This window comes from Leucoraja erinacea, chromosome 29, assembly GCF_028641065.1.
Source record: "Leucoraja erinacea ecotype New England chromosome 29, Leri_hhj_1, whole genome shotgun sequence".
Classification (NCBI taxonomy): domain Eukaryota; kingdom Metazoa; phylum Chordata; class Chondrichthyes; order Rajiformes; family Rajidae; genus Leucoraja; species Leucoraja erinaceus.
In genome coordinates this window covers 11,482,845-11,508,993 of record NC_073405.1, presented here as the reverse complement: position 1 = coordinate 11,508,993, position 26,149 = coordinate 11,482,845, and the positions used below count along the sequence as shown (strand labels likewise).

The 26,149-nt window shown below is 37.1% G+C and overlaps 1 protein-coding gene across 1 annotated transcript in view; it reads left to right on the top strand.

The window, feature by feature from the left end:
- Positions 1-26,149, top strand: part of LOC129711157 (protein unc-13 homolog A-like) — a 162,571-nt gene that overhangs the window by 82,039 nt on the left and 54,383 nt on the right. Inside the window, exons 14-20 of the mRNA XM_055658609.1 lie at positions 3,102-3,107; positions 4,517-4,588; positions 6,797-7,016; positions 8,619-8,846; positions 16,164-16,305; positions 16,947-17,116; positions 24,376-24,491. Of these exons, the coding sequence (XP_055514584.1) occupies positions 3,102-3,107; positions 4,517-4,588; positions 6,797-7,016; positions 8,619-8,846; positions 16,164-16,305; positions 16,947-17,116; positions 24,376-24,491 (954 nt within the window). The remainder of the gene's footprint in view (positions 1-3,101; positions 3,108-4,516; positions 4,589-6,796; positions 7,017-8,618; positions 8,847-16,163; positions 16,306-16,946; positions 17,117-24,375; positions 24,492-26,149) is intronic.

Genomic DNA, 26,149 nt, shown 5'->3' with positions numbered 1-26,149 from the left:
GATCGCTCATGCATAATGTCTGGCTGAGTTGATTAATGTAGATGCATAAAATTGTGATGGTTGTAGAATTGTCATTCTCATGGGCATTCCTACCTCCTCAAATGATTAAAACTGATAATGAAAGCACTAAAGATAAAATACAAATATTACTTACAAATCATAATTTTTTTAATGTTTGACATCAATGTTTTAGGATAAGTAAAGTTAACAGCAGAAATTGTAAATATTTAATTGTTCATAAAAAAAGACTGTTACAATTTAGAAAACATTCTAGCTGAGGTAAAATATGAACAAATCAAACAATAGTATGTTGGGATGGCGATTGAACACAAAAGGATTCTATCTATTGAATACAAGATTATGACTACTTTACACTTGATTTCAACCAAATTGCTGTAGAACAATGGAAACTAGCAAGAAGTAGGTACTCAATTACGCCCACTGCTGGTATATGTGCACTGCTGTAGCAGCCATGTATATAAACCTGCTCCTGAAATTGGACTCCATTGAAGTTAATGGAACTGACTTGTGGAAGCAGAGAGAAACACATACTGTAGCTTCTACTGCATTGCACTTTTAGTTCTAACAACCAAGGATGTTTTCCCATGGATTTAGACGTAATATCACCAGAAAGGTTTCATGGCGACATTTCATTATCCCACGAGCAAAATGATTCATAAAGCTATAAAAAGGCTGATGATATCCTTTTAAACTGGACAGTAGAGAATATCAGATAGTCAAGGAGAATACTTTATCAATTGAAGGAGTTGACAATTTAATTTTAAATTAATTAATGTAACCAATACTGTTATGCATTTATAGAAAATACTTTAAATGTAATACAGAATACTGTCATTAGGGGTGAAATTCCAAAATCTGAAACTGGAATTGTGTTTACCTCAAGTGGCATTTCTGGTTTTAACAGAGATTGTGTGAGATTTAGGTGATCATTTGCTCTTGGAGAGGCTTGGTCATTTAACTATAATTAAGTTTGCTGCCAGGCTTAAACAATTATTCAAAATTTTATCACAAGACTGCAAGGGAAACCAGCAGCTGAAGGCAGACCAGGAGTTAAGTGCTTGTCAGAACAGTTTGTGGGCTGTCGGAAACAGGATTGCCTCTTCCAGGCACAACACTTGTCATTAAATGTCTTATCACATCCAATTCCCTAGGATGTGACTGCTAGTCCACACCATTATCTGATCAATTAGACTTTTCCGCTCTTCCTCTCACCACTTCTCCACCCAGGTAACCAAGGAAATTGATGAAGACAGGATAGTAGATGTGGGCATTAGCAAGACTTTTGACAGGGTCCCACTTTATAAGCTGGTCCAGAAGCTTAAAGCACACGATGTCCAAGGGGATTTGGTGTACTGGATACAAAATTATTTTTCCCACTGGATGTCTCTGAGCAGTGGTGTGCCAGAGTGATTTGTATAGGGATCTTTGTTGTTTGTCGTTGACTTAGATGAGAATGTAGCCGGTCTGATCAGCAAGTTTGTCAATGACACAAAATTGGTGGAGTTATAGATAGCAAACAAGGAACTTGGATCAACACCAAGGAACATGGATCAATACAAAGGGCCATAGATCAGCTGGAATACTGAGCAGAACATTGGCAGATGAAATTCATTCCAGACAAGTGCGAGGTACTGCATTTTGGTACATCAAATATTAACAGGACATATACAGTAAATGGTGGGGGTGAATTGATGTAACGAGAGATCCTGGGTTGCAAATTCAAAATTCCCTAAAAATAGTAGCACTGGTGGATTGGGTAGTGAGGAAGGCATTTGACATGCTTGCCTTTATAAGCCAGTAAGGGTTAGAGCGTCATGTTACTGCTATTCAAAACATTAGAAAGAGCGTAGAAGAGATTCACCAGAGTTGTGCCTGGAATGGAAGGCTTTTGTTGCAAGAAAAGATTGGATGGACTGGGTTTGCTCTCATTGGAACATAGGAGACTGAAGAATGATCTTACAAGATGATGAGGGGCATAGATAGAGTTGATAGCAAATAGTCTTTTTCCAAAGCCTAACATTAGAGAGCATTGTTTTAAGATGAGAGGGGAGAAATTTAAAGGTGATCTGAACAGTAGGTTTTGTACACAGAAGGTGGTAGTTATGTGGAACAAGCTGCCAGAGGAGTTGGAAAATGGTTTTGGCATTGAGAAAAAGAGTAGATGGATATGAGCGTAATGCGGACAAGTAGGATTAGCTTAGGCAGGCATCATGGTCAGCAGAGAGGAGTGCGGCTGAAGGAACTTGTTTCTGAGCTGTGCACCTCTGACACATTCCTTGCTGTAATCAGACTAACATTACTCCCATTTGTCCCTCCTACCCCAACAATCATTCACATTCTCCAATACACTTATCTGTTTTTGCAGATGTCTGGCCCAATATATCTATCAGTTCTGTCAGTCAGGCTATTTCTGATTAGGACTTCTATTTTTATTTTTTTAATTGTTTAGTTCAATTTTGCAGGATATTTGGTAAAGCTGTCTTTCTGACAATCATGACTTTATTACAAGACCAAAACCTCCTCCCTTTCCACTCCCCTCTCCTCCTCCCTCCAATATCACCTTCATCACTCTCTACCCCAATCCCATTTCACAGAACCTTCTTCCATACCAAATGGAAAGCAGTATTAGTAATTGCACTTGTTAATTTAAGCCTGCAAAGCCTTTAGGTTATTCAAATGATTCTTGATTCTGGTATAACAAACGGGCAGGTTGAGGTTATAAATAAACTCAAAATATTAAAGAAGGTATAATATAACAAATTAAGTCAAAAATAAAGAATGAAATGGGTTATCCATAATATAATAAAGAACTACTCTACAACGAGTCAGTGGATAATTAGAGAAACTTTCTTTCTTTTAGTTCCATAATTATCAAATAGAAACAAAAGCATGTTGACTATGAAAGTGAAAACTGGCCTCGGTTTATTTAAATGAACATACAAAAAGTAATTCTAACTTGCCAATGATGTCCATGATTACTGACCTTGTGGTTTGTCCTACAATGTCAAGCCTTTGGTATTTTTTTAATCCATGTATTAATGTTTTGTAATTTATTTCATCATTGCATTCGCTTTGTGCAGGCTATGGTAAGTGCTTTATATGTGGTCTATTCTTGGTCTGATGAAGATCTGGTAGTGATGAACAATCAATGAACCAAAGTAAATTGAACTAAATCAGATAATGAAGTGTGCTATGAATCCCCATTAGCATTTGTTTAGTCACAACACTTGAGATTTACTGCAGCATAGTAATTCAGAGCCTAATACATTTTGGATGCTAAATTTCATAAACATAAATATATTGTTGCCAATATCTGATCCAAATTCTATTATAACAAAATGCTGAAAGTCTATTCTTTTAGAATAGAGCTAGAAAATGGTTCTCATGAAGCTACACATCGTTCAATGGAATTTTTATTATTTGGTGAGCTATGAGATATAATGAACACATGATCTGACGAAGGAGGCTACACATTGAAACTTTTATTGTAAGAGGATCTATATCAAATTATATTTCCTGTTAATTGGATCATCTTGGTTCAGGGTTCATACACCACCAATTCTAGTTGCATCTTTTTTGCCATGTTTTTTGTGTAAAATATTTTTGGATTAAATTGTATCAATACGGGCAGCAAAACTGCAACAATGACTGAGCAAGTGCCAGTGAACCTGTTTAAATACACTGTTTAAATGTGATTTAAGTAGTAGCAAATGTCAAAATTCATTATTTTAACTGCAAAATGTGTGTATTTTGTGATGTGCCAAATAATATTTGATTCCTGCTAGAACTTGCAGGAATCAAGACTGATCAAACCTTGCACCATCCATTGTTTCACCCACAATATTCTGCTGTGGTATACTTTCTAGAATGCAGTTCATTCCAGAAACTGTTAATTCAGATGTCCCTGGCACAAAGAACTGCTTCTGATGTTTGCACTCCAAAACAACAGTTTTTATAATTACTGAAATTATCAAGAAGCATTCTTATTACAACTGCAGGTACCTTGGGTCTAGCCTCTTTTGAATTCTTCCCAATTTTTTAAAATAGTTAATAGAAATATATTCATATCCCAAATGCAGAATTATGAAAATGCCTCAATCTTCTGCCTCCAGGTTTCCTTTAGCTGATTACAGGAAAATGAGTCACTATTTCCATCTCTGGGTAATCCATTACATAACAGTACACCCGGTGTCATAGGTACCATGTTATTTTAAAAATCCATTGAACAAGATTATTTTATGCATTAATGTGAAATTGCAATACTTGATATAGAATTTTTTAGACCTTTAAATGCATAACTTTGTTTTGTTGGCTCTATGATTCTGCTGTTTGTTCAATAAGCAGTGTTGCTTCCTGGTTGTGAAATAAGGGTGAGGATGGTAATTGGTTTCCCTATAATATTTTTATGTGTAATTCTAGCTATTAAAGATGTACTATTTGCCCAAAAAACATTTGCCGTGTGTTATGCAGGTAATTTATCTCTTTATTTATTTAGTCTTTGGTGCAGTCAAGAAAAGCTGGTATTACCTCTGCATTGGCAACTCGTACTCTTAATGATGAAGAACTGGTAAGATGAGTTTCTACATATTTTTTGCCAAATATTTTGTTTTAAAGTTGTGATCTTTGAATAATGAATACAACTTTTTTTTCAAGATGTAGAAGAGTAATTAATCAGTTCAGTTGTTCTACTGGAAAAATAAATTATGTAGCACAAGAAAGGATTAAGAAGATGACAGAACTAAAAAAGTAATCGAGTGGGATGTTAAAATGTTACCTCGATAAAATCCTTTGCTTTCTTTGCACTTGACTGTTTCAATCCTCCCTGGTTGATCCTTCTGTCTTTGGACTAAAACTCGACTGTCTAAATAAGAATATGTACTAAGCCCCATGCATTCATGACCATGTGCTTGCTGACCAACACTGGTTTCTGATCTTGCATTGTCCCAGTTTTAACCTTCAGATGCTTGTTTTCAAATCTCTCCATGGCCACTCTTACCTTCCCTAACTGAAAATGCTTCTAATCATAGGATCCCCCCACTATCTAAACCTGCCCTCATGTGCACCTCTGATTCTAATCACAACCAAGAGCTTAATCTCTAGAATACCCTCTTTAAACACCTCAAAGTCTTTTCATCTTCTTATCATTCTCTCCTGCTCGAGAAACTACTATGAACTTACCTCTTTTATATCAATTTTTTTCACAGGATTTGTTTGATAACAATTCTGTGTGGTGCCATAAGATGCTTTACTCCTTTAAAGGGTCTTTAGAAATCAAATCGTTGACTGTAACATATCTCACACCCAATCAGTTTCAAAGAAATAGACAGCCAATCTGCTACCAAGAGATAAGTCATTTACAAAACCTTTCAATGGTTCAATGGTACTTTATTGTCACATACACTTCGGTATAGTGACATTTCTTTCTCCTACAATTCAATAAATATTTTACTACACATAAGCACAGTCTTACTTAAATGCAAGAGTACACTGAGGTAGTACACAAAAGTCGCCACACTTCAGGCACCATCTGGTATCTTTCAAGTTTCAAAGTCCTTAAAAATATAGAATTTAACTGGGCCTTAAAGGCCCAATGTCCTGGCGGTGGCACTGGGTGGGTGTTTCAAGAGTCGGCCAGGCTAGGCGCTGTGGTCGGTGCCTTCCATGTTCTCCACTGCTGCTTCGCCACTACATACTGCTGCAGGCTTCGTCTGATCTGTGCACTCAACCTCTGTGGGAACTCCAGCGGCGTCTGATCCAAACGATCATCCGGCTGCTGCAGGTCCTCTAGAGGCCCATTCCACCAACACATCCACGCAAGCACGTCATCCCGTGAACGTACTGAACCTTGTCTCCCACAGCTACCGCTCCAACTCAATGCCACAGAGTTTTTCCTACAGCCGACGTCAGAGCACTCAGAATGCATTATTCAAAGAAATAGTTCGTATCTATTTAGAAATCCAATTTTTTCGGTGAACTATTGTAACCTATTTCATCTTGCATTGATTTTAATGATTTACTGTAAAACTCCAATAATTCTGTACTCTATTGTTCAGAAATGCTAGTGATTAAGCACGGCTCACCAGGGCACCATTTCCCATGCTTCCTTTAAACTCAGTAAGGCTCCTTTTCCAGTGGTCTCTAAAACGACCAGATTTGATGGAGAATGTATCATATTACAGTGCAACATTTTACAAAAAACTAATGGGTGTATTAATTGGGGTGATATCCAAAAATGCGGAAAATTAGCAAATCCAACACTTATGGGACAAAATGTAGGCAAATTCAACATGTAGATGGGCATTCTAGCTCAGCAAGCTTGAGATGAGCTGAGAGTCTTTTTCCACTATCATAGTTCCACTGTTGTATACCATTCTGAGGTGTTAAACAGAAAATTATTGTGGCATAATATGGATATTATTTTCAAGCTTCAGTGCTGGAAGTGAAATAGATTTTCAATATAAAGGAAGGGTAGCCAAACAATGTACTAGATTATCCCACCATGCATGGTTAATTGGTTTAATGTCATTATAGTGGAAGAATAGATGTGATGGAATGAAGATTATACTTCATTTGAAAGACTTTAGAAGTTCATTTCCCAGAGTTGGCATCAGATCACTCACTGCAACAGTTAAATTCTGGATCAAGCTAAGGTGAGGGTCTAGCTAAAACAACCAGGAGAAGAGATGAAGTTATTTTAATGCAGTACCGAAACAAAGTTTGACACGATCTTTCATGCTGTAAAATGATTACTAAAGTGAATTTTTTTATTTGTTAGAAAAACCATGTTTACAAGAAGACCCTGCAAGCCTTAATCTACCCAATTTCTTGCACAACACCACACAATTTTGAAGTGTGGACAGCTACCACTCCCACCTATTGTTACGAATGTGAAGGCTTGTTGTGGGGTATTGCTCGCCAGGGAATGCGTTGCACTGAATGCGGGGTCAAATGTCACGAAAAGTGCCAGGATCTTCTCAATGCAGATTGTTTACAACGTAAGTTATTTGTATGGAAGCTTCCCTCATTTGGAGCTGCCTAATGCTTGATGTTCTTTGACTGGAGGTATTCAAATAGATGGATTGTCTGAATCAATTAATTTTTAGATGTACAACACAATGCAGGTGCATTTCATCTTAGTATTGTGAAGGTATTCCCAGGCAGCATGCCATGACATAGTTTTTAACCCAACTAAACTAAACAACTAAGTGTAATTCAAAGCTAAATGGAATGTATTAATGCTAACGGTTTGATGAGGCAGCTGTTTCTTTCTTGAGATAGAATATGTAGCTTCCACACAGGACTGCTGAGTAGTCCTTTATAGAATGTCATATTTATGTTGAAATTATTGCTGGGACACAAATTGCTTTTGGTAGATTAAAAAATATCAGCTGCTCTACTGTGCTAAATTGAAGGGTCAAACAGTAGTATGGAGTAAACAATATCATTATTTAAAAGTACAGATATTTATTGTTTATAAGAAATGGAAAGTGCAATTATTGAAATTGAATTTGGAGAAAATTGACTACATTAATGATTTATGTATTGACAATGGTGGCAATGATGGTTGATATCATTAATAACAGATACATTCTAGAAAAATCTATTGAAATGTCGATTGCATGTCCACACTATGGTCCTTTTTATGGATTTTCAGAATTACATGTTGCATGTTCCCCTCCTTGTGATCTAGCTTCCTGATGCCCTACACGTTGCCTTTTGCATAATGCCAATCTACTAATGCACAATCTACTTGCACATGATTGTGTAGTGATAGCAAAAAACGCTCATGTCATTCAGTGAATGTGCAGCTTGGTTTTCCGTTGACAAATATCCTGTTTTCTTCAATGAGAAAGATCAAGAGCTCATGACAAAACCCCTGGTCCAATCATTGGCACTGGTTGATCATGATCCAAGTGAGGGACAACAAATACCTCTAACATCACCCATAGCAAGACAACTACTGACAAAATATGACATTGTGGAACGTGTGCCCTATGTAAATGGAAATTGAAGCTCACCACCTCACAAACTACCCATCAGGTACCACCTTCTCCCATCAATACAAGAATCTGGCGTTTTCACTTTTACTTCATCAGTCCTCCTGGAACCGACAAAAACAGAATGGAAACAAGTCATTGTCAATTCCAAGGGAGTGCGTAAGATGCAGAACTTGATAACCTTTGAATCAGATATATTTTCAACTCATTGTTTCCACTGATTGACATTGACAATGGGGGTAACTTGTTTGAAAAACCATGAATGCAAATCTGGACCTTATTAGTCTGAAACCATGTTTTGGTACATAAGTCTACAATGTTCCAAGTCAAGAGGTTCTATTACCTTCATTGTGCTTCTGTGCATTTATGATTCATTGATTATTCCCATTAAGGGAAAACACCATTCAAAAAAATAAATCACCACTTCTCGTTAACTCAGTGATTGTAACTGATTTTACAAGTTGGACCATGTCATTATAGTGGAAGAATAGATGTGATGGAATGAAGATTATACTTCATTTGAATGATTAATGATTTAATTTTACATTATATTTAAAATATTTGTTAAATTTAATACCACTATCACCAATTTAATTTCAGGGGCTGCTGAAAAGAGTTCAAAACATGGAGCGGAGGATAGAACACAGAATATTATTATGGTTCTGAAAGATCGAATGAAAATCAGAGAGAGAAATAAGCCAGAAATCTTTGAACTTATCCAGGAGGTGTTTGCACTTGCAAAGTCAGGACACGTGCAACAGATGAAGGCGGTTAAGCAAAGTGTCCTGGATGGCACATCAAAATGGTCAGCAAAAATCAACATCACTGGTAGGCTTTTAAATTTAGTTGTCGGACACATCTTGACCATTTTTTTTATTTTCCCACTCGGGTAGTAGACATTTTATCACAGTTAATAAATGTCCTTTGACATTATAGTTTTGCAAAAGTTGCAATATATCGCAGATTTAGTAAGTTCTGTTAACAATTGCAATGAAGAAAGTGTTAAGATTCATATTATTTGGATACAAAGTCTTTGCCTGCACTTACCTATTTTATTTTGCGTTCTTGGTCACGTCATTGGATTCATAACGGTTTCCAAACAAATTATGCAATAATTCTGCAGATGTCAGGAAAATAACAGATCAATGATTCAATGGATGGAAGATGATAACTGATAATTTTCTCCTCTCTCTGCTATTACTAGGATAGCTTAATTTCCTTCTGCATGACCAAATCTTGCTAAAGCCTTTTAATTTATTTCCAGGCTATCAAGAACTGAACTGAAGATAATTTGGGTGTATTGTTAACAATTACCTTGTGAACTGCAGATACTGGTTTACACTGAAGATAGGCACAAAATGCTGGAGTGACTCAGCGGGTCAGGCATCTCTGGAGAAAAGGAATAGGTGACATTTAGGTCGAGACCTTTCTTCAGACTGAGTCTGTATCACACTCTCAGTATGAAGAAGGGTTTCGACCCGAACCTCTACCTATTCCTTTTTTCCAGAGATGCTGCCTGACCCGCTGTGTTACTCCAGCATTTGGTGCCTATCTGCGAGTGTCGGTGTGGTCACGGTCACACTTGGCGGCATCCCTGACACCACATCAGATATACTGTGCATTAATACAATTAGTTCACTCTTGCTGTCTTGGAAATCCTGCTACAGGCAGCAACAAGGAGGAATGTCATCTATCTCTCTCTCCTTTAAGAAGCTCTTTAAGGATAATCTTAGAGATAGTGAGAAGACATTACCAAATGTGTTTCCATGACAGATCTGACAGTCAGTGCCCTAAATTGTTAATGCAAGAATGTTGTTGTCATGCTGTCTGTTCACACTGTCATTTCCATCACAGCACCGTCATTCCTTGTTCTACAATGTACTTCAAGTAATAACTTCAACATTTTTCACTCCAACTCACCTCAGTTTTATCATTTCTATTCCTATATCTCCACCTGGCAGTTTACCTTTAGTTTACCTTTTTTAAAGTTTTTTTTAAGCCTCACCAGATTCTCACTACTTGCAACCTTTTAGCAGAAGGTTGGAGATGCTCTGCATGGTACAGCCATGTAAGAAGAGAAAGTGTTCCAACAACAGGCAAGGAAGTGTTATTGTGGCAGCTAGCAATGGTGGAAGAAGTTTTGTGCATGATTTATTTTCATACCTAGTTCTCTGTCATGCTGTGTGTCAGTCTATATATACTGGCTGACACGGTTAAGATATTTTGGCCAAGTCTGCCTCTCTTTCTGTCCTTTCCTCCTTGCATTTTATTGCAAGTATTGAACATGTGAAAGCTTCTCTGCCTATCTTCGTGAAGGTTCCTTGTTACTTTTTCTCGCTCATATTTGGATATTGGCTCCACAAGTATTTCAGGAGCTAGGTTAGGAGAGGTGAATCACTGGGCATAAATCCATAGGGAGCAAGGCACAGGGCTAGGATGTGACTGCACACCAAGTTTGCAAGTATTCACAGTTACGTAGATGTTTGCTCTCAGGCTGGCAGAGACGTCTGATTGCCGACCTTGTGAGGTGCTTGACTTTAACACTTCTCATGGCTGAGTGTGGAGCTTGAAGAACATCCCTTCCAACAGTCTAGTATTCACCAAGTGGTCAGCTCCAGCATTACTGCAATTTATTCCTTTGCTCCCCTTTACCCATTCCATCTCCCCACTCTCCATGTCATAGAATCTCTCTTAATGGCCGTTACAGATGCGATGCGAGCTCTAAAGCCAAATGTAATGGTTTTGGTAGTCACTATGAATGGGGTGTTGCAAAGTTTGTGTTATATGTGCCATCTGTTTGCCCACAGAGGATAGTAGTGCTGCAATGCTGACCCTGAAAAATAATTTTGGATCCATGGGATGGGCACTCAGTGTTATTTGTGGGAATGACAATTTACCTATGCCTTTGCCATCCCTTTCATCAATGGATTTTGGTGCCATGCATTCCAGTAGGCAAAATATTTATCTTGGTTTGTGGCATCTTAGTACAAACTAAATTCAGGCCTTTGAGGATAAAAACTGCTCAAGAATATGCACCAATATCTTGAGGAATCCTTAATGATAGCTCAATAGTCTTTCACCTCTTAAGTCGGGGGAAAATTTTGTCTGGGCTGAGAAAGCAGACATATAAAATACACATCTGAAAGATGATTCATGATTTTTTTTGGTCGACTTTGAGATTTTGAGATAATTGTTTCAGAACTTTTTTTGGATTGTTAACCATCAAGTAGGTTGGTGAGAGCAATGCGCTAACATTTTAATTGAATTATGCCTGGAAGTATAATGAGATTATTCGTATTGGAAATGGAAGCAATGATTTAAATGAAATGTTCTTTGATGAGCTGGTCTCTCGAAGTTCTTGCGGATATGGACTTTGCCATCACCCCCTCTCTCCGTTTCTCTCACCATCCTTCTCTTCTTCCATTGCCATTGTACAACACCACCAGATGGTCATCAAGTGTGGTCCCTTGTGATAGCAGTGTTTCAGAGCATTCAGCAGATGCTGACAGATCCAGAACATGTACATCTATCGAATCAAATGCTATCTTCCCTATGTGGCACAGTACCTCATCTATAAATAGCCTTATAATTGTGTTTTTACTCTATATACTTGGATTTAAATTGGTGCAAGAGTTAGTTCTTTGTAGTATCCATCTTTGTTAGGTCATATGCCAATCTTCCTAAGATTTCAGAAAGTAATGTTTGTTCACTGTTTAGAGAGTAGATATAAAAGTAGCCAATGTTTAGTGGCTACTTAAGCTTAGAGGTGAACAACGTTATAAAACCCTTATACTCATCAAAAACAGATTTTATATTAATAATATAAACCAGACACTGACATTTTAAAATCGATTTTAAGACACAAGCCACAATTGCTTAATCTTGGCCTCATCCTTGACATGTCTCTGGATCTGGACTCTAGTCTAGAACACTGGGCCTAGCACGGACCTGGCTTTCTCATCCCTGGTCTTGGACATCGAGAACGGTGATTGTGTTGTGAGTAGGATTCACCTATCTTGCAGCTGGATCTGTCCTATACATTTGTGCACCACAGCTTTGGCATAATAAATGGAATTGTACTAAATATTGATTTAAACTTCCCTTACCCTGTCTGCTACATTCAAAATCGAATATCTACCAAAAATCAATGTTTGGAATCTATGATAGAGTACAGTCATATCCAAATTCAATCTTAGTAACCGCAATATTCTTCACATATAAATAGTTAATATAGGTTTTTTGTGCAATAAACCTTGTGGTTGAAATAAGGTTCATGCAGCAATAATCCACTCCATAGCTGATTAGAACCATTACCATATAACTTGTTTACGCTGTAGTTGATGGTTTGACATCAAGATTTGAATAAATTGAACCATATTAGCGTATCTGCACTGTGAATGGAGAACAGATTCTGACATTGCAATTCCACTTCCTCTAGGACCTCTCACAGCATTATTCTATCAGTCTGTGATAATTGTAGATTATGTCCACTATTGTAAATTTATCCCATATTCATAAGGACTTTGAACAGCCAAATAAAGCATTGTCTTTTTCTGAAGATTTGATATGAAAAGGCTCTATCTCTACTTGACATTGAGTTGGAGAAAGGAGAGCGGTAGAGAGCTGCAGACTCATTCCAGCACATCGTAGCACAGGAAATGCTAGAACATGGTGTCAGCGATATAATAACAAAGTTTACTATTATTAGAAATACTAATATTGAGCAGAACTGTTATCGAATTAGAAGATGGTTTGTTAAACGGGTTAATATTTAGAAGTTATGTCACAGGGTTGAGGATCAACAATGGATTTAAAATATTTTAAAGTTTGAAAAATGTGCAAAATCATGGTTCATGGTGTGTAACATATTAACAATCATTATGAATTAATTAGTGCTTAGAAAGCAGACAAGATGTTTTCAGGTTGGCAGGATGCAGCTGGTTAATTGCCTTCAGGATTAGTGCTTGGATATTTGCTATCTACCTATCTATATATTACTAAATCTCTGTTCTTGACCACCTTTGGCCTTCTGTGCTGCGTTTTCCGAGAGAACGCCACCACCTACGGCCGTCATTTTTGGCCAACTTGCTCAGAGCCCCCCTCCGCCGCATGTGTGCGGAGGATTTTTCCAGTCGAAGAAAAATGACGGAGATATTAATGTTTTTACAAACTTCCCCATTCTCTCTGCTGCCCCTGCTGGAGGGAGGGGGAGGGACTATAAAACCAGGAAGTGGGGTGCCTCAATCAGTCTCTCATCAAGATGGAGCTCTGTCAATTAGTCTCTGTCACTCTGAGCTCTGAATGACACTGAACAAATCTCTTCACACCTGTGAGTAATTACCCTTAATGTGGTTTGAAATTGAAAATATGGTTAGTTTGAAATAAAAGAGCACTGCCTGCAAATGGTTGTTTGGGGGGTTTGGGTTGAAGTAAAAAGGAACTCTCTTTCTCTGTAATGGCCGCTCGTCGGTACTCGGGGCTTTCGTGGACATTTTTCAACATGTTGAAAAAATCTTCAAGAGTCTTCCCGAGCTTACCTGCCGTTAGCGAGTCTTTCAGAGTACCTGCCGTTAGTGTTACGAGCCGCTAAGAGACGTCCCCGAGCTCCGACGTACCCGCTACGTTCATTCTTCGTGCTTACCACGAGTTAGATTTTTTTTTTAACTTGGGAGAGCTCTTGGAATGAACTCGCACCGTGGGACAGGGCCATTACATCAAATAAAAATCTTGACCTTGTCCATATCCCATGAATGAATAATGATTTAGGTTGAGTCCTGGGAGAGTGGGGTTGACCCTTGAGGAAAGATTGAATAGAATGGTGCTATATTCCCTTGAGTTAGTGGAGAGGTAATTTCATTGAAATCCTTTGTCTTTTGTTAATGACTGCATTAATATTGCAGATTTAGTGTTGCAATAAGACTGTTCCAATGTAACAAATACTTAAAGGTCTCTGGAAGGAACAGCCACAGATTGGATGGATTTAAACCAATGATTCCAAATGGATCAGCTGGAAATTATCCATTAATAGAATCAGTTTCAGGACTGATACACTTCATGCAGTCAGTCGCAATATCCTGAATTCAATTGGCAGTAGTGAGATCTATAGCAAGACATTTTGCTACTTAATGTAACTCCTCAAGGGGAATTGATTTCAATGAGGATTTTAGATCTGCAGAGAACAGAGGTTGTTTTTTTAAATTGTGCATATTATGTTTTTATGCATCTATGTTTAAGTACTTCCTAATTTGAGTTTTTTATATCATTAGTTTAAAGAAATCAACATCTAGTTTAGTTGAGTATAAGCATCAGGACCACGTGAGTAATTGTGGGCAGCAGGTCCTGCTAGCAAGGTCAGACCTATTATCTCATGCTCTTTAAATCTGAGACAATATATTTCCATAGTAGCGTGAAATCTGATTATCTAATAAACAACTTATTATCTCTCATAGATTATTTAAGCATATTGAGCTTTGGGGCATTTCTCATATGTGTCTTGCTGTGTCCTGATGTGATTCTAATCAGATGATGTAAATAATATCAACCATAAATGGACTATGTAGATACTGAAATAAGCTCTGGGCATTATATTGTTGCGTTTTATTTTTCAGTCATGGTACAGAAATATGAATTCCATCTGAATTACAGGTCACTATATTGTGTCTCCATTTCATAATCATAATCGTAATTTATTAGCCAAGTATGTTTTGCAACATACGAGGAATTTGGTTTGCCATACAGTCATACCAAAAAGGCAACAAGACACACAACTACATAAAAATTTGGCATAAACATCCACCACAGCGGCTCCTCCACATTCCCCACTGTGATGGAAGGCAATAAAGTCTTATCTTGTTTTCTCCCACGGTCGGAGTAGTCGAACCATCCGCAGTCGGGGTGATTGAAGCTCCCGCAGCTGGCGATCGGAGCTCCCACGTCGGGGTGATCGAGGCTCCCGTTATTGGGGCGGTCGAAGCTCCTGCAGCTTAGAGCTCCCGAAGCCGCTCCCTAACCAAGGACCCCGAGCTCCACGTTATTAAAGTCCGCAGACCTCCGCGGTTGAAGTTTCTGGGGTCGATTTTAGAGATAAAAATACTGAAGGGATTTTCTATGTGGATGAACAAGTCTTAGAATTTATTTTAATGATATTGCCTTTGGAAAAAGGAACTGAAGCAAAGTTGACAGAGGTACTATTAGCATTCTGTGAGACACAATTACGTACAGTTAACTAACTGTGTAGGAGTACTAGTGTTTACTTAAATGATTCCTTGAAAAGATTGTCAGATTGATGAATGATGTCTCCATTCCAGGATTATGTTGAAACTGATGAGCTATAAGAAGCTTCCTCGCCTTTATATAGGCTCAATGCTTAAGGGTCGCGACCTGAAACATCACCTATCTATGTTCTCCAGAGATGCTGCCTGATCCGCTGAGTGCTTTATATCTTTGTCAACCAGCATCTTCAGTTTCTTGTTTATACTCTAGTTTGTGAAATGGCTGGATTGTGTTATGGGGAAAGGTTGGATCGGCTAGGCTTGTATGCACTGGAGCCAAAAGAGTACGACAATGACAATGAAGGAAAAATCAGATGTTTGAAGCCAAACAAGCCATATCTACGTTCATAAACAGTGATAGATGGATCTTATTCTAGAATTGAATGTTTGTGTAAATAAAGGACAGGCTGTCATAGAACACCGGTCCGCTGTAAATAGATTGCAAGTGAATAAGCCAGCACAAAAAGTCAAGATAGTCTTTTCAAGTATAACTTGGAAAATTATGATAAAAGTATCATAGCCAACATTTCTGAGACTTGCCCTTCTCATTTCAGAATTGAATCAATCATTTATGAAATTTCAGAATTTTGTTGAATTTATTTTTCCTCAAAGTTTTATCTTAGCGTTATATAAATTGTATTTGAGAAGGCATTTTTGTCTTTTAGTTCTGGCTTAAAATATATCAAAATATAAGTAAAAAATGTGTAGGAAGGGACTGCAGATGCTTTTTTAAACCAAAGATAGACACAAAAAGCTGGCAGCATCTCTGGAGAATAGGAACAGGTGATGTTTCAAGTCGAGACCATTTTTGAGACCATAATTAAAACTGTTCATTTGCAACTCCAGTGATATTTTTTTAAATCTTTGCTTACAGTGGTGTGTGCCCAAGGTTTGCAAGCCAAGGATAAAACTGGTTCCAGTGATCCTTACGTTACAGTTCAAGTTGGGAAGACTAAAAAACGTACTAAGACTATCTATGGGAACCTTAATCCAATCTGGGAGGAGAACTTTAACTTGTAAGTAATTCTGAATTTCAAACATACTGTACATTTTACTTTCAAATTTGTTGTAGTTGATCGAGGCATTTATCCCCAAGCACTTATAACAGAATGTAGAAATTTTCAGGAAAAGGCAAAAATGTTCAATGAGTCATTCGTATCGACTTACAGAACAAATTCCCAGTCCTCTTTTCAAATCCTTTTGTGCAGCCCAGACCAAAGTATTTGTCAGTATTTAATGCGTTTGACCACATCATCTACCCAATTTTCTAAATTCACCCTATGGTATTTCCATAGCATGCATATAATACTCCTTTTTTTTTTATCAGATCAACCATCCTGTATCACTCTGTGGCTCTAAACCTTGTGTTCCTGATATGTTAGCCATTGTGGTATTGTTTGGTGAAACACAATGGCCATTTTGCAACATTGAAGGAGTAATACTGCTTCAGAACTGGTTTAGTGCCTGTGAAACAAAAACAAAAATCTAAAAAGTGTGGTGTGCATCTAAATTGCTTCATCCCCAAGAGAACAGAGAAGAGAGTGTGTACTTTTTCTTCAATTATGAGTACATTAAAAAATGGTTCCATCGGTTAGCAAAGGTTAAAAATGAAACAGAACTATTATTGATTCAGAAAATAACATTTGTTCTATTTCAGTGAATGTCATAATTCATCTGATCGAATAAAAGTACGAGTATGGGATGAAGATGATGATATCAAATCACGGGTAAAACAAAGGTTTAAAAGAGAATCTGATGACTTTTTGGGTCAGACCATTATTGAAGTTCGAACACTAAGTGGTGAAATGGATGTCTGGTATAACTTGGGTAAGTTCCAGTAGTTATCATTGTTTTGTCGAATGCTGTTTTACCTCTAGACGTTTAGCAGTCACATGATACTTGAAATAATGAAATGAAATGACAAAGCAGTCACATCTCCATGCATTTTTAGCATCTCCCTTGAAAGGGAGACACAGGGTGTCTATGCCCGCGCCTGCCGTAACATTCCATTCATCCTCTGTGGGTTCTGGGAACTCTGTGGGAACTACTTCTATCCACATTTCTGAATATCTTATAGCAATTACATCATCTAACATTCTCAAAAATAACTTGTACCCAGCTGTATTTAGAACTTGTTTTCACAGCTTTGAGATTTTATTTTAAATGTATCCTATGTCTTTTTTGTGAATGTAAGCAGAAATACACAGGGTGATAAATGACAAATATTTGCATAACCAGAAAAGACAGCCACAGTTAATTGAGCTTTTCCTGTAGTTTAGAAAATGCTATCTGCTATTCTTCTCTTACCATCCCTGCTCTCATATCACTAAAAATCCATCCAACATCTATCATCAGTAAGAATATAGCCTCCTCTGCGTACCCACCACATTTAAATTTAAACAACACACATCAATGAAACAGCATGAAACAGGGTCTTTGGCCTGCCATGCCTGTACTGAATATCACAGGCCCATTTATGCTAATTCCATTTTATTCCCCTCACATTCCCACTCAACTCTCTCCAGATTCTGCTGCTCATCTGCAAACTCAGAACAATTCACAGTGGCCAATTAACCTTTCATCCAGCACATCTGAAGCCCCCGGGAGAGACCCACGTGGTCAGAGGAAGAACTCCACATAACATTTAAGGTCAAAATTGAGCTGTGACAGAGGAGGTCAATCAACAGTGCCATTATGCTGCTGAACTGCTTTAGGCTTTATTTTAATTTATTGCTGCAGTGATCATTCTCAGAAATGTGTAAGTTGCAACATTTTTCAAGCTAATATGAAGTGAAATTGTGAACCTACCATTTGAACTTTGAGCACCTTGTGGTCTAGATATATTAGTGTATCCAATTGGGCATTGCAATAGAATGTCAACTGCCAGTAGACCCCCGTGTCCACGGTTACAAGCATTTGTTGCAAGGCATCAGAACCTGTAAAAGTGTTAATGTGCTATTTGGAAGTCAGGAGTGAAGTTGGGTTCAGAGGTGCAAAGTGACCAGTAACCATAGGCTGGATCAGCCCCTGTTCTGCATTTGAGATTGGAGGCAGGATCTAGGGATGGGTGTGGGATTGGGTTGGGGGATAGTAACTAAAGAGGGATTACTTCTAGCAGATTAACCAAGGAGGAAAGGAGCCCAAGGTCAGGCCAATAATCTGCCAAGGAGATGAAAAATTCCAGTCTATCTTCTGTGAGCCTCTGAGCTCGGGTACAAGGCTCAAAGATGTTCTCCGGATGGGCTTTGATTAAGATTGTGCAAAAGATCTTGATGACTAACTTTTTATATTTTTTAGTTTAATCCTACGAACAGACACACACTCACACAATCATGTTGAAATTCCATCACTTCTCTATCATGAATGTTTTAGTAATTTGAGCAATTTTGCTGCATCCCTCTATCTCTTATGAAGAAATTCAGTCGTGTTTCTTGATTTTCCACTATCTTCTGTATACTTCCCAATTCATTTGGATATTCTCCCTTTACCATTGATTCCTTCTTAATATGTTTTTATCTTGAACCTAATTATTTTATGCTGATGTTTCTTAATTGTTCTCCTGCACTATCATTTGCTGATGGTCCCACTTGATTTCATAGAATTTGATTAATCACATTGTTATTATTTATTAGATTAAAACTAATTGTATGAAAAAGTGTACTCAGGAACAACCCAGAAAATTCTTGTCACGTTAGTTTCACCCCAACAAATCCGATCATGATAATTGCACATTATTACCCCCATACCAAGGAATGTGACGGTGACTAGTGAAAACTAAATATCTGCTCCTTCCAGTGGATTAGAACAAAAGTTGAGATGGCTAAGAATGGGGGACATCTCAGACGAAAGTGTAAAAATTGTAAGGAAATTCTCCATAGAAACCAACTTAAAACAAAACAATTGTGCACAATGCATCTTACACATTTCAGAGTTGAGCAGTTGAAAAAGTTTGTTAAATCTTTTGTTTTCATTTCCTTTTTCAGTTACTGTTTTTAAGAGTCTGAATGTTGGTGTGAAGGCAGTCAAAAGAAAATGCCACAAGACCTGAGATACATTACCATACAGGTTTTTATTATTTTAAACAGTGTGTCTGTAGCGTACAAGCTTAGAGAAATTAAAGATCATATGCTTGTCTGTATTTCCTAAACAACATTCAACAGATTCTGGCTAACATAAAAATCATCAAAAACATCTTAAGTTTTATTGACATAGAATTGTAATAATTTTATTTATCTTTTTAGTTATGAACAAAAGCATCTGTGTTACTAAATCTCTTATAAAAAATGTAATCTATATCCTTGAAATACAGAAAAATAATAACAGATTAGATAGGTAACTATAAATAGAATGTATATGAGTGTAAATCAATAAATAAAATGCAAGTTATATTAAATAATACAACTAATTAATAAAGTTAGCGCTTTTAGGTCACGGGGTTAGTTTTTGTAGGTAGCATATTTGTCTATTCATGCATTGTGCTGCGTAGGAGTATCGTTGAATTTCTCCAATTGAGAGTTTTTAATTCACAATAGTTTGCTTGGGGAAAGCACTGAATAGCAACAGACATTTCCCAATGCAGAAGGGGGTTGTGGAATAGTTGTACAGATCTGGGAATTTGAACAAAATGAAAGCCCTCTGGACAACAGGTGTAAAATGGGTCATGTTTCCCTTACCTGGCCACTGGAGGCAGAAAAGCATGGACCCCGAGGTGAGCCTCGCAGCATCTGAGCAGAAGAATAAAAATTAAAAGGCCAAACATTGAATCGAGCTCTGGAATGCAAGGATTTCTAGGATGGAAGCTATTAAAGGTTCAGTGAAGACTGAAATGTATGGTCAATGCTGTGAGCAGAGTTAATAATGATAACTTTATGCCGTTACCAAGGAATTGTTGCCAAAACTGGACAAAAAAATCCAGTTTGTTTTATAACCATGTTATGTCATCACTGGTTGATGGCATAGCCACTGGGTTGTTTTTGCGAATGTTTGGTTGGCATTGATAGCTTGTAAAATAACCTCTGTAATCATATTGGGCATATAGAAAATGAAGTACCTTAAATAGATTTTAGATACTGATTAGTTGCTTCACAATCTTATGATGAAACTGGCACTACTGTGTAGTGCATTTTATTTACATATGTTAAATTGTTAGGGAATAACAATTAGGAGCCAATTTGTTTTTTGCTCATTATATTGATTTTCCATGATTATATTTTATTGTACCATAATTTAATATCCTTGTGAGATAGTTAAGGTGTATGACATTGTGAAAGACTCTGGTAGACCAATAGGAAGATGGACCAATAACTAGGAGACATGGAAGACTGATTTGAGGGGAATAGCTTTTTTTTTTCACTTAAGCGATGATAAGGATTTGGAACTTGCATACTGAAAAGGTGATAGGTACAGAAATTCTCATTATATTTGAAAAGTACCTGCATGTATTATTAAAGAGGCATAGTCTATAGGGATATGGGGCTAAGGCTGGAAGATGGAATTAGGTCATATAGTTTTATTTTCAAATTTGCACAGACACGGTGGGTCAAATTACCATCTCGTGTTGTAAATTTCTTAATGATTCCATGACCATTAATTAATTATGTTGATAGTCATGTTTGGTGAATCAATTTTTTTTTTTCACTCCACAGTATTAACAATATTTTCTGCCACACAGTTGTACTGTGTTGCAAAAGATTACCATGTGATTAAACCAAATTTGGTATGAGGTTTGCTGAATTGATGGGAAATTGTCCAGCAGGAAAAATCTGATATCAAAATTATCTAGTGGACCCTTAATAGAAAGAGGTTCTGACATTTTTTTCTTTTAATTTCTGTGGCTGATTTAATGACATTTAATCACATTTTTCTGATGTTATAAATCAGTGTTAGGGTCTAATTACAAGTTTTGCTATGAATCTGGGGTAATTTATTGTTTTTGGCATCTGCATACCACATACTTGGAAAATATGATATAATGGCAATTTAGGAAGGTAGCCAACCAAATAATTAATGTTGCCTCACTTTTGTAACTGTTCAAACAGATGCTTTTAAATAACATTTAATGAATACCAAAATAGTCAATATGTTATTGTCAGCAAATATGATCTTTAATTAGGTTGTGGTGTTGCTCAGTGTTCATGCTTAAATGGAGCTGTTGTTTACTTTTTTAACCATTTAGCGCATAATTATTGCTCCATTAATTACTTACTCTTTCATTGCTTAAGTGCATTTTGCCTACTGTCTTTCACAGCTCATACCGTGTCCTAAAATCATCTTTTGTTTAATATTTAAACAGAAGTACCTAATTGAGCATAGTTAAGCCATTGTGGAAATAAGTATCTGATAGCATTGTACTTGATATTGTATTGCTTTTGTTGATCCATGATAGAAATGCTCCGGAGGTTTCTGAAGTAAAAGTTTAAAAATATCTACCAGTAGAAGGAATAACAACTGTAAACAATCATTTATGTTTCAGCAAATACAGTACACAAATGCACTTGATACATTTGTTAATTTGATATTATTAACTTGACATTAACTTTTATCTACATTTCTAGAATTTTATGTAAACCCAGATTACCTGTCCACTCAGAGTTTCATGTGGAAAGAAATCAATTAATTCTGTCGCTTTCCATAATTCAGTGCACTAAATCTTAGAATCAGTTTTGCTGCTTTGAATTGTATCAGAAAGTCAATAATTAGCACTTGAAATGGATAGGGGTTTTCTTTCTACAGTTAAAGGAAACTGTAAACACTAGAAATTGGTAATGAACTAGATGATATCTGAGTACTAAATTGTCACAATAAACACCTTCCTGAAGTTATCCAAGAGCAATGTTAATGCTGATATCTGTCTGTATCATAGGGAATATTAAACTCTGATTAGATCTTCACAAGTTATAGGTGTAGAATTAGGCCATTTGGCCCATGCTTTGGGAAAGAAGACTTTATTTCTGAAGTATGAAACCAATATGAGGACATGTTATTTGAGTATTATGACAATAAAAAACAATCGCTGATGTAAACTTGAGAAAAAGATGCTCTGTAAAAGTAAATTCTTAATTTTATTTTCCGTTTGTTCCAATGCCCAAACTTTAATTGGAATAAATATACTTATGAGTGCACTGAGCTACACTCTTAAGTGCTTTGTTGTAATAGTACCTGAATAATGTTTAATTGTTTAAATGTTTAACCTGCCCATAGTGTCATCTTAAATAAATATAAAATGTCTGTTTGTACAACGTAATATCGAGTAATTTTGAATCAACCCGATTCAAAGATGTTCTGTTAATCATGCCTGCCATGCCGCTGATGGGAAATGGTCAGGCAAAAGAGTCAGAGTTCCAAAGTGCGGAATTTGTGTTGTAATAAACACTTCAGTTTAATTCTTTTCATGTAGTTAACAACCAAATGTGTAATCCAGGTTATTTTTGTAATTTCAGAAGCTGGTGACTTCTGCAATGAGTGGTGGTCCAAATGTAGCTTTTATATATTGACAGTATATTAAATGTTATTTTCCACGCAATTTTACTAAAGATCAAAATGTTAGACTTCTTTCAAACAGAAGGGGACCATATTTTCCCTGCCCATTGAGTAATATATACATTGATGTATTGCTAGCAATTCCCTTTATGTAGCTAACACCTCCAGCAAGCACCCACTCAATCTTGCATGGCTGAACATGTGCCCATGCCAGTAACACTATCTAAATGGATCATACTAATTATAGGTTGATTGGCTGATAGCTGCTACAGTTCTACATGCCTTAGGTGTTGGTATGTTTCAAGGGAAATGCTGTGGTTGTTTCAAGGTAAAGAAGTCGGGATATAGCAGGTTTTGAAAGACTTCTGATGTTAATTCAACTATAAAAAATGTTTGCACCCAATGGTGGGAGTACAATGATAATAATAATAATAATACATTTTATTTATGGGCACCTTTCAAGAGTCTCAAGGACACCTTACAAAAATTTAGCAAGCAGAGGAAAAACATGTAAGCGGAATGAAATAAATAGTAGAGACATGACTAGTACACAAATTAAAGACAGAATTCAATTCAAAACACAATATGAGGCAATTCAAGCACAGATGAAAAGGGAGGGGGACGTGGGGCTAAGGATAGGCAGAGGTGAAGAGATGGTCTTGAGGCGGGACTGGAAGATGGTGAGGGACACGGAATTGCGGATCAGTTGGGGGAGGGAGTTCCAGAGCCTGGGAGCTGCCCTGGAGAAGGCTCTGTTCCCAAAACTGCGGAGGTTGGGCTTGTGGATGGAGAGGAGACCGGCTGATGTGGATCTGAGGGACCGTGAGGGTTGGTAGGGGGAGAGGAGGTCAGTGAGATATGGGGGGGCCAGATGGTGGAGGGCTTTGTAGGTGAGGACCAGGATTTTGTAGGTGATCCGGTGGGAGATGGGAAGCCAGTGAAGTTGTTTGAGGACTGGAGTGATGTGATGCCAGGATTTGGTGTGGGTGATGCATAAGTAGTCCTCCAAGAAAGAGTAAAAATGGAACAATGAACAGGGGTTGGGCAAGTCGAACAAGCTGCAAGATGGGGAATGGGATTGAGGGGTGGGATTGAGTGGTAGAGATGAGAATCAACTGGAGCCATATGTGAACAGGAAGTGCTCCAACTTCAGCAAGAAGCAATGGACAAGATGTTTGTGCTTCATTAATGGCATCCTTACTGAAATTTCTATGTGTAGCAGCCACATCTACAAGCTTGGAGAAGGGCAAGGATCGCATTGTCTTTGACCATGAATCTTCATGCATCTGAACCTTGCTAGAAGTGTACAATGATATTTTTCCATTATTGAAATTTGTTGTATTTCTCTTATGTGTCTTTATTTCAAGGATGCACATCTAAAAAAAAAATGTACCAACATAGTAACCTAATAAAAGACTAAAAACAGTTCTCCAGAAAAATATTAAAGTATTGAAAATGGATGAATTTTCCCAATATTACTCCAATAATTTTCAGTGTGAAATTATAAATTCTTAGTGTATTATTATTTAGTTTTTTCAAATAAATGCCTGTAAACTATTCATGTCATGTTTAACTACCTTTTCTCTGATAATAATTTCCACGTCTAGATAAACGTACTGACAAATCTGCAGTATCTGGTGCCATCCGATTACATATCAGTGTGGAGATAAAAGGAGAAGAGAAAGTAGCACCCTACCATGTTCAGTATACATGTCTACATGAGGTAATTGGTTATGCACTGGTAATTACATGGTATATATGCATTCTCCCTCGGGAAGAATCAATCCACTGACATGAACTGTGGGCTGCTGTGATCATCCAGCTTGGTTGAATGGTTTCTTACATGTCCTACCATAGTTAAGCCTAAGGGGCCTTTGGGAGGGAAGGGCTTTGCAGATGGATCTGCACGGGAAATCTAAATGAATGGGACGTGTTTCCTAAGGCTGATGACTAGTAGAGCAAGTAAGTAGGAGTGGGACTGATCATTGAGACATAGGGTTGAATTATAGATATAACGAGGAAGGGTGTGTTGTTGAGGCTGCAAATGTTGAGCAGTTCCATTTGAAGGAGTGGGTGAGCAAATGTTACATGTGGGAATCCAGTGGTTGGTGAGAAGAAATGTTTGGTCCCACTGATGGCTTGGGAGAAGTTGGTGATCAGTAAGGTTAACTGATGATCCTGGGTTTCTGATTGGATGTCTTCATTTAATATTTAATATAGTTAATATTGAATATGGTAATGTTTATTTACATTTAATGTTCATATCATTATAATATATTTATATAATTATAATGATTAATATTACTAATATTTAAATTGGAGGAAAATTGGTCACCTCCTTTGAAAATAGGAAATAATGGGTTCCATACAAATTAAAGCTTCCAGGTTTATATTTTTTGCCAAATAGCCTCTGTCTTAACCACCTCAACTGTCACCTACATCTCCACATTCCACCTGCTTTGAAAGTATCTATCCAGGATTAATGCCTTGTGGTGCAGTGTTTCTACCTGTGTCTGTGTGTGTATTTATTCTGGATATATAGCATTGTTTAAGATGGCAGCATCTTTTCTGCAAGTCTCATTCTTTACATACAAGGTTTTTATTAAATTCCAAAGGTAATGTGGATTGATGTATTTGAAACTCACATTATCAGCAACCTTGAACATACTTTGATGAAATGGGATTATTTATGCATATGTATTTTTTTTAAATAGGCATGAAATTGAAATGTTTGCTTATATAATTGTAATTGTATTACATTTGTATTTGTTATTACAATTAGCTGTAACCAGGTAAAGTTAAAATGGTTACATTACAGTGAATGACCATAAATTCCAAGTAGTTACTTGGAAGAGTTCTGGTATTTGAGGAAGGATTCATAAACTATAATGTAATACATTGATTTGGTGGTATATATTGCTTGGATTGTTCTCTATTTGTTGACATTATTCAGTACAGTAATTGCTTCTGACTGGCAGTAATGCTCTAGGCCATTCTAACTTTAATGCTGTCGAAACTTGGCTTTTCTTGGAAAAGTTTAACCTCCATTTTCTTTAGCAGAAAATTGTGCATTTTTTAGTGCATTTCATTTTTGAGTTAACTAGAGTAGATGGATAGAAGAGGGATATGGACCAAGTGCAAGCAGATGGAACCTGCTTAGATGGGGCATCTTGGTCAGCGTGGAATAGTTGGGCTGAAGAGCCCGTTTCCATGCTATATGACTGTGACTCTCTATGAGTATCACAGCCAATTAATGGCAGTGTTAAAAATGTCATTGGTGAATATTATCTTCGACGCGTAAAGACAGAAAATGTTGAAGATTCTTCTCTGGCCAGTTAGCTTTCATGTAGATGAAAACAGAGTTAGCAATTTACGGTTGTA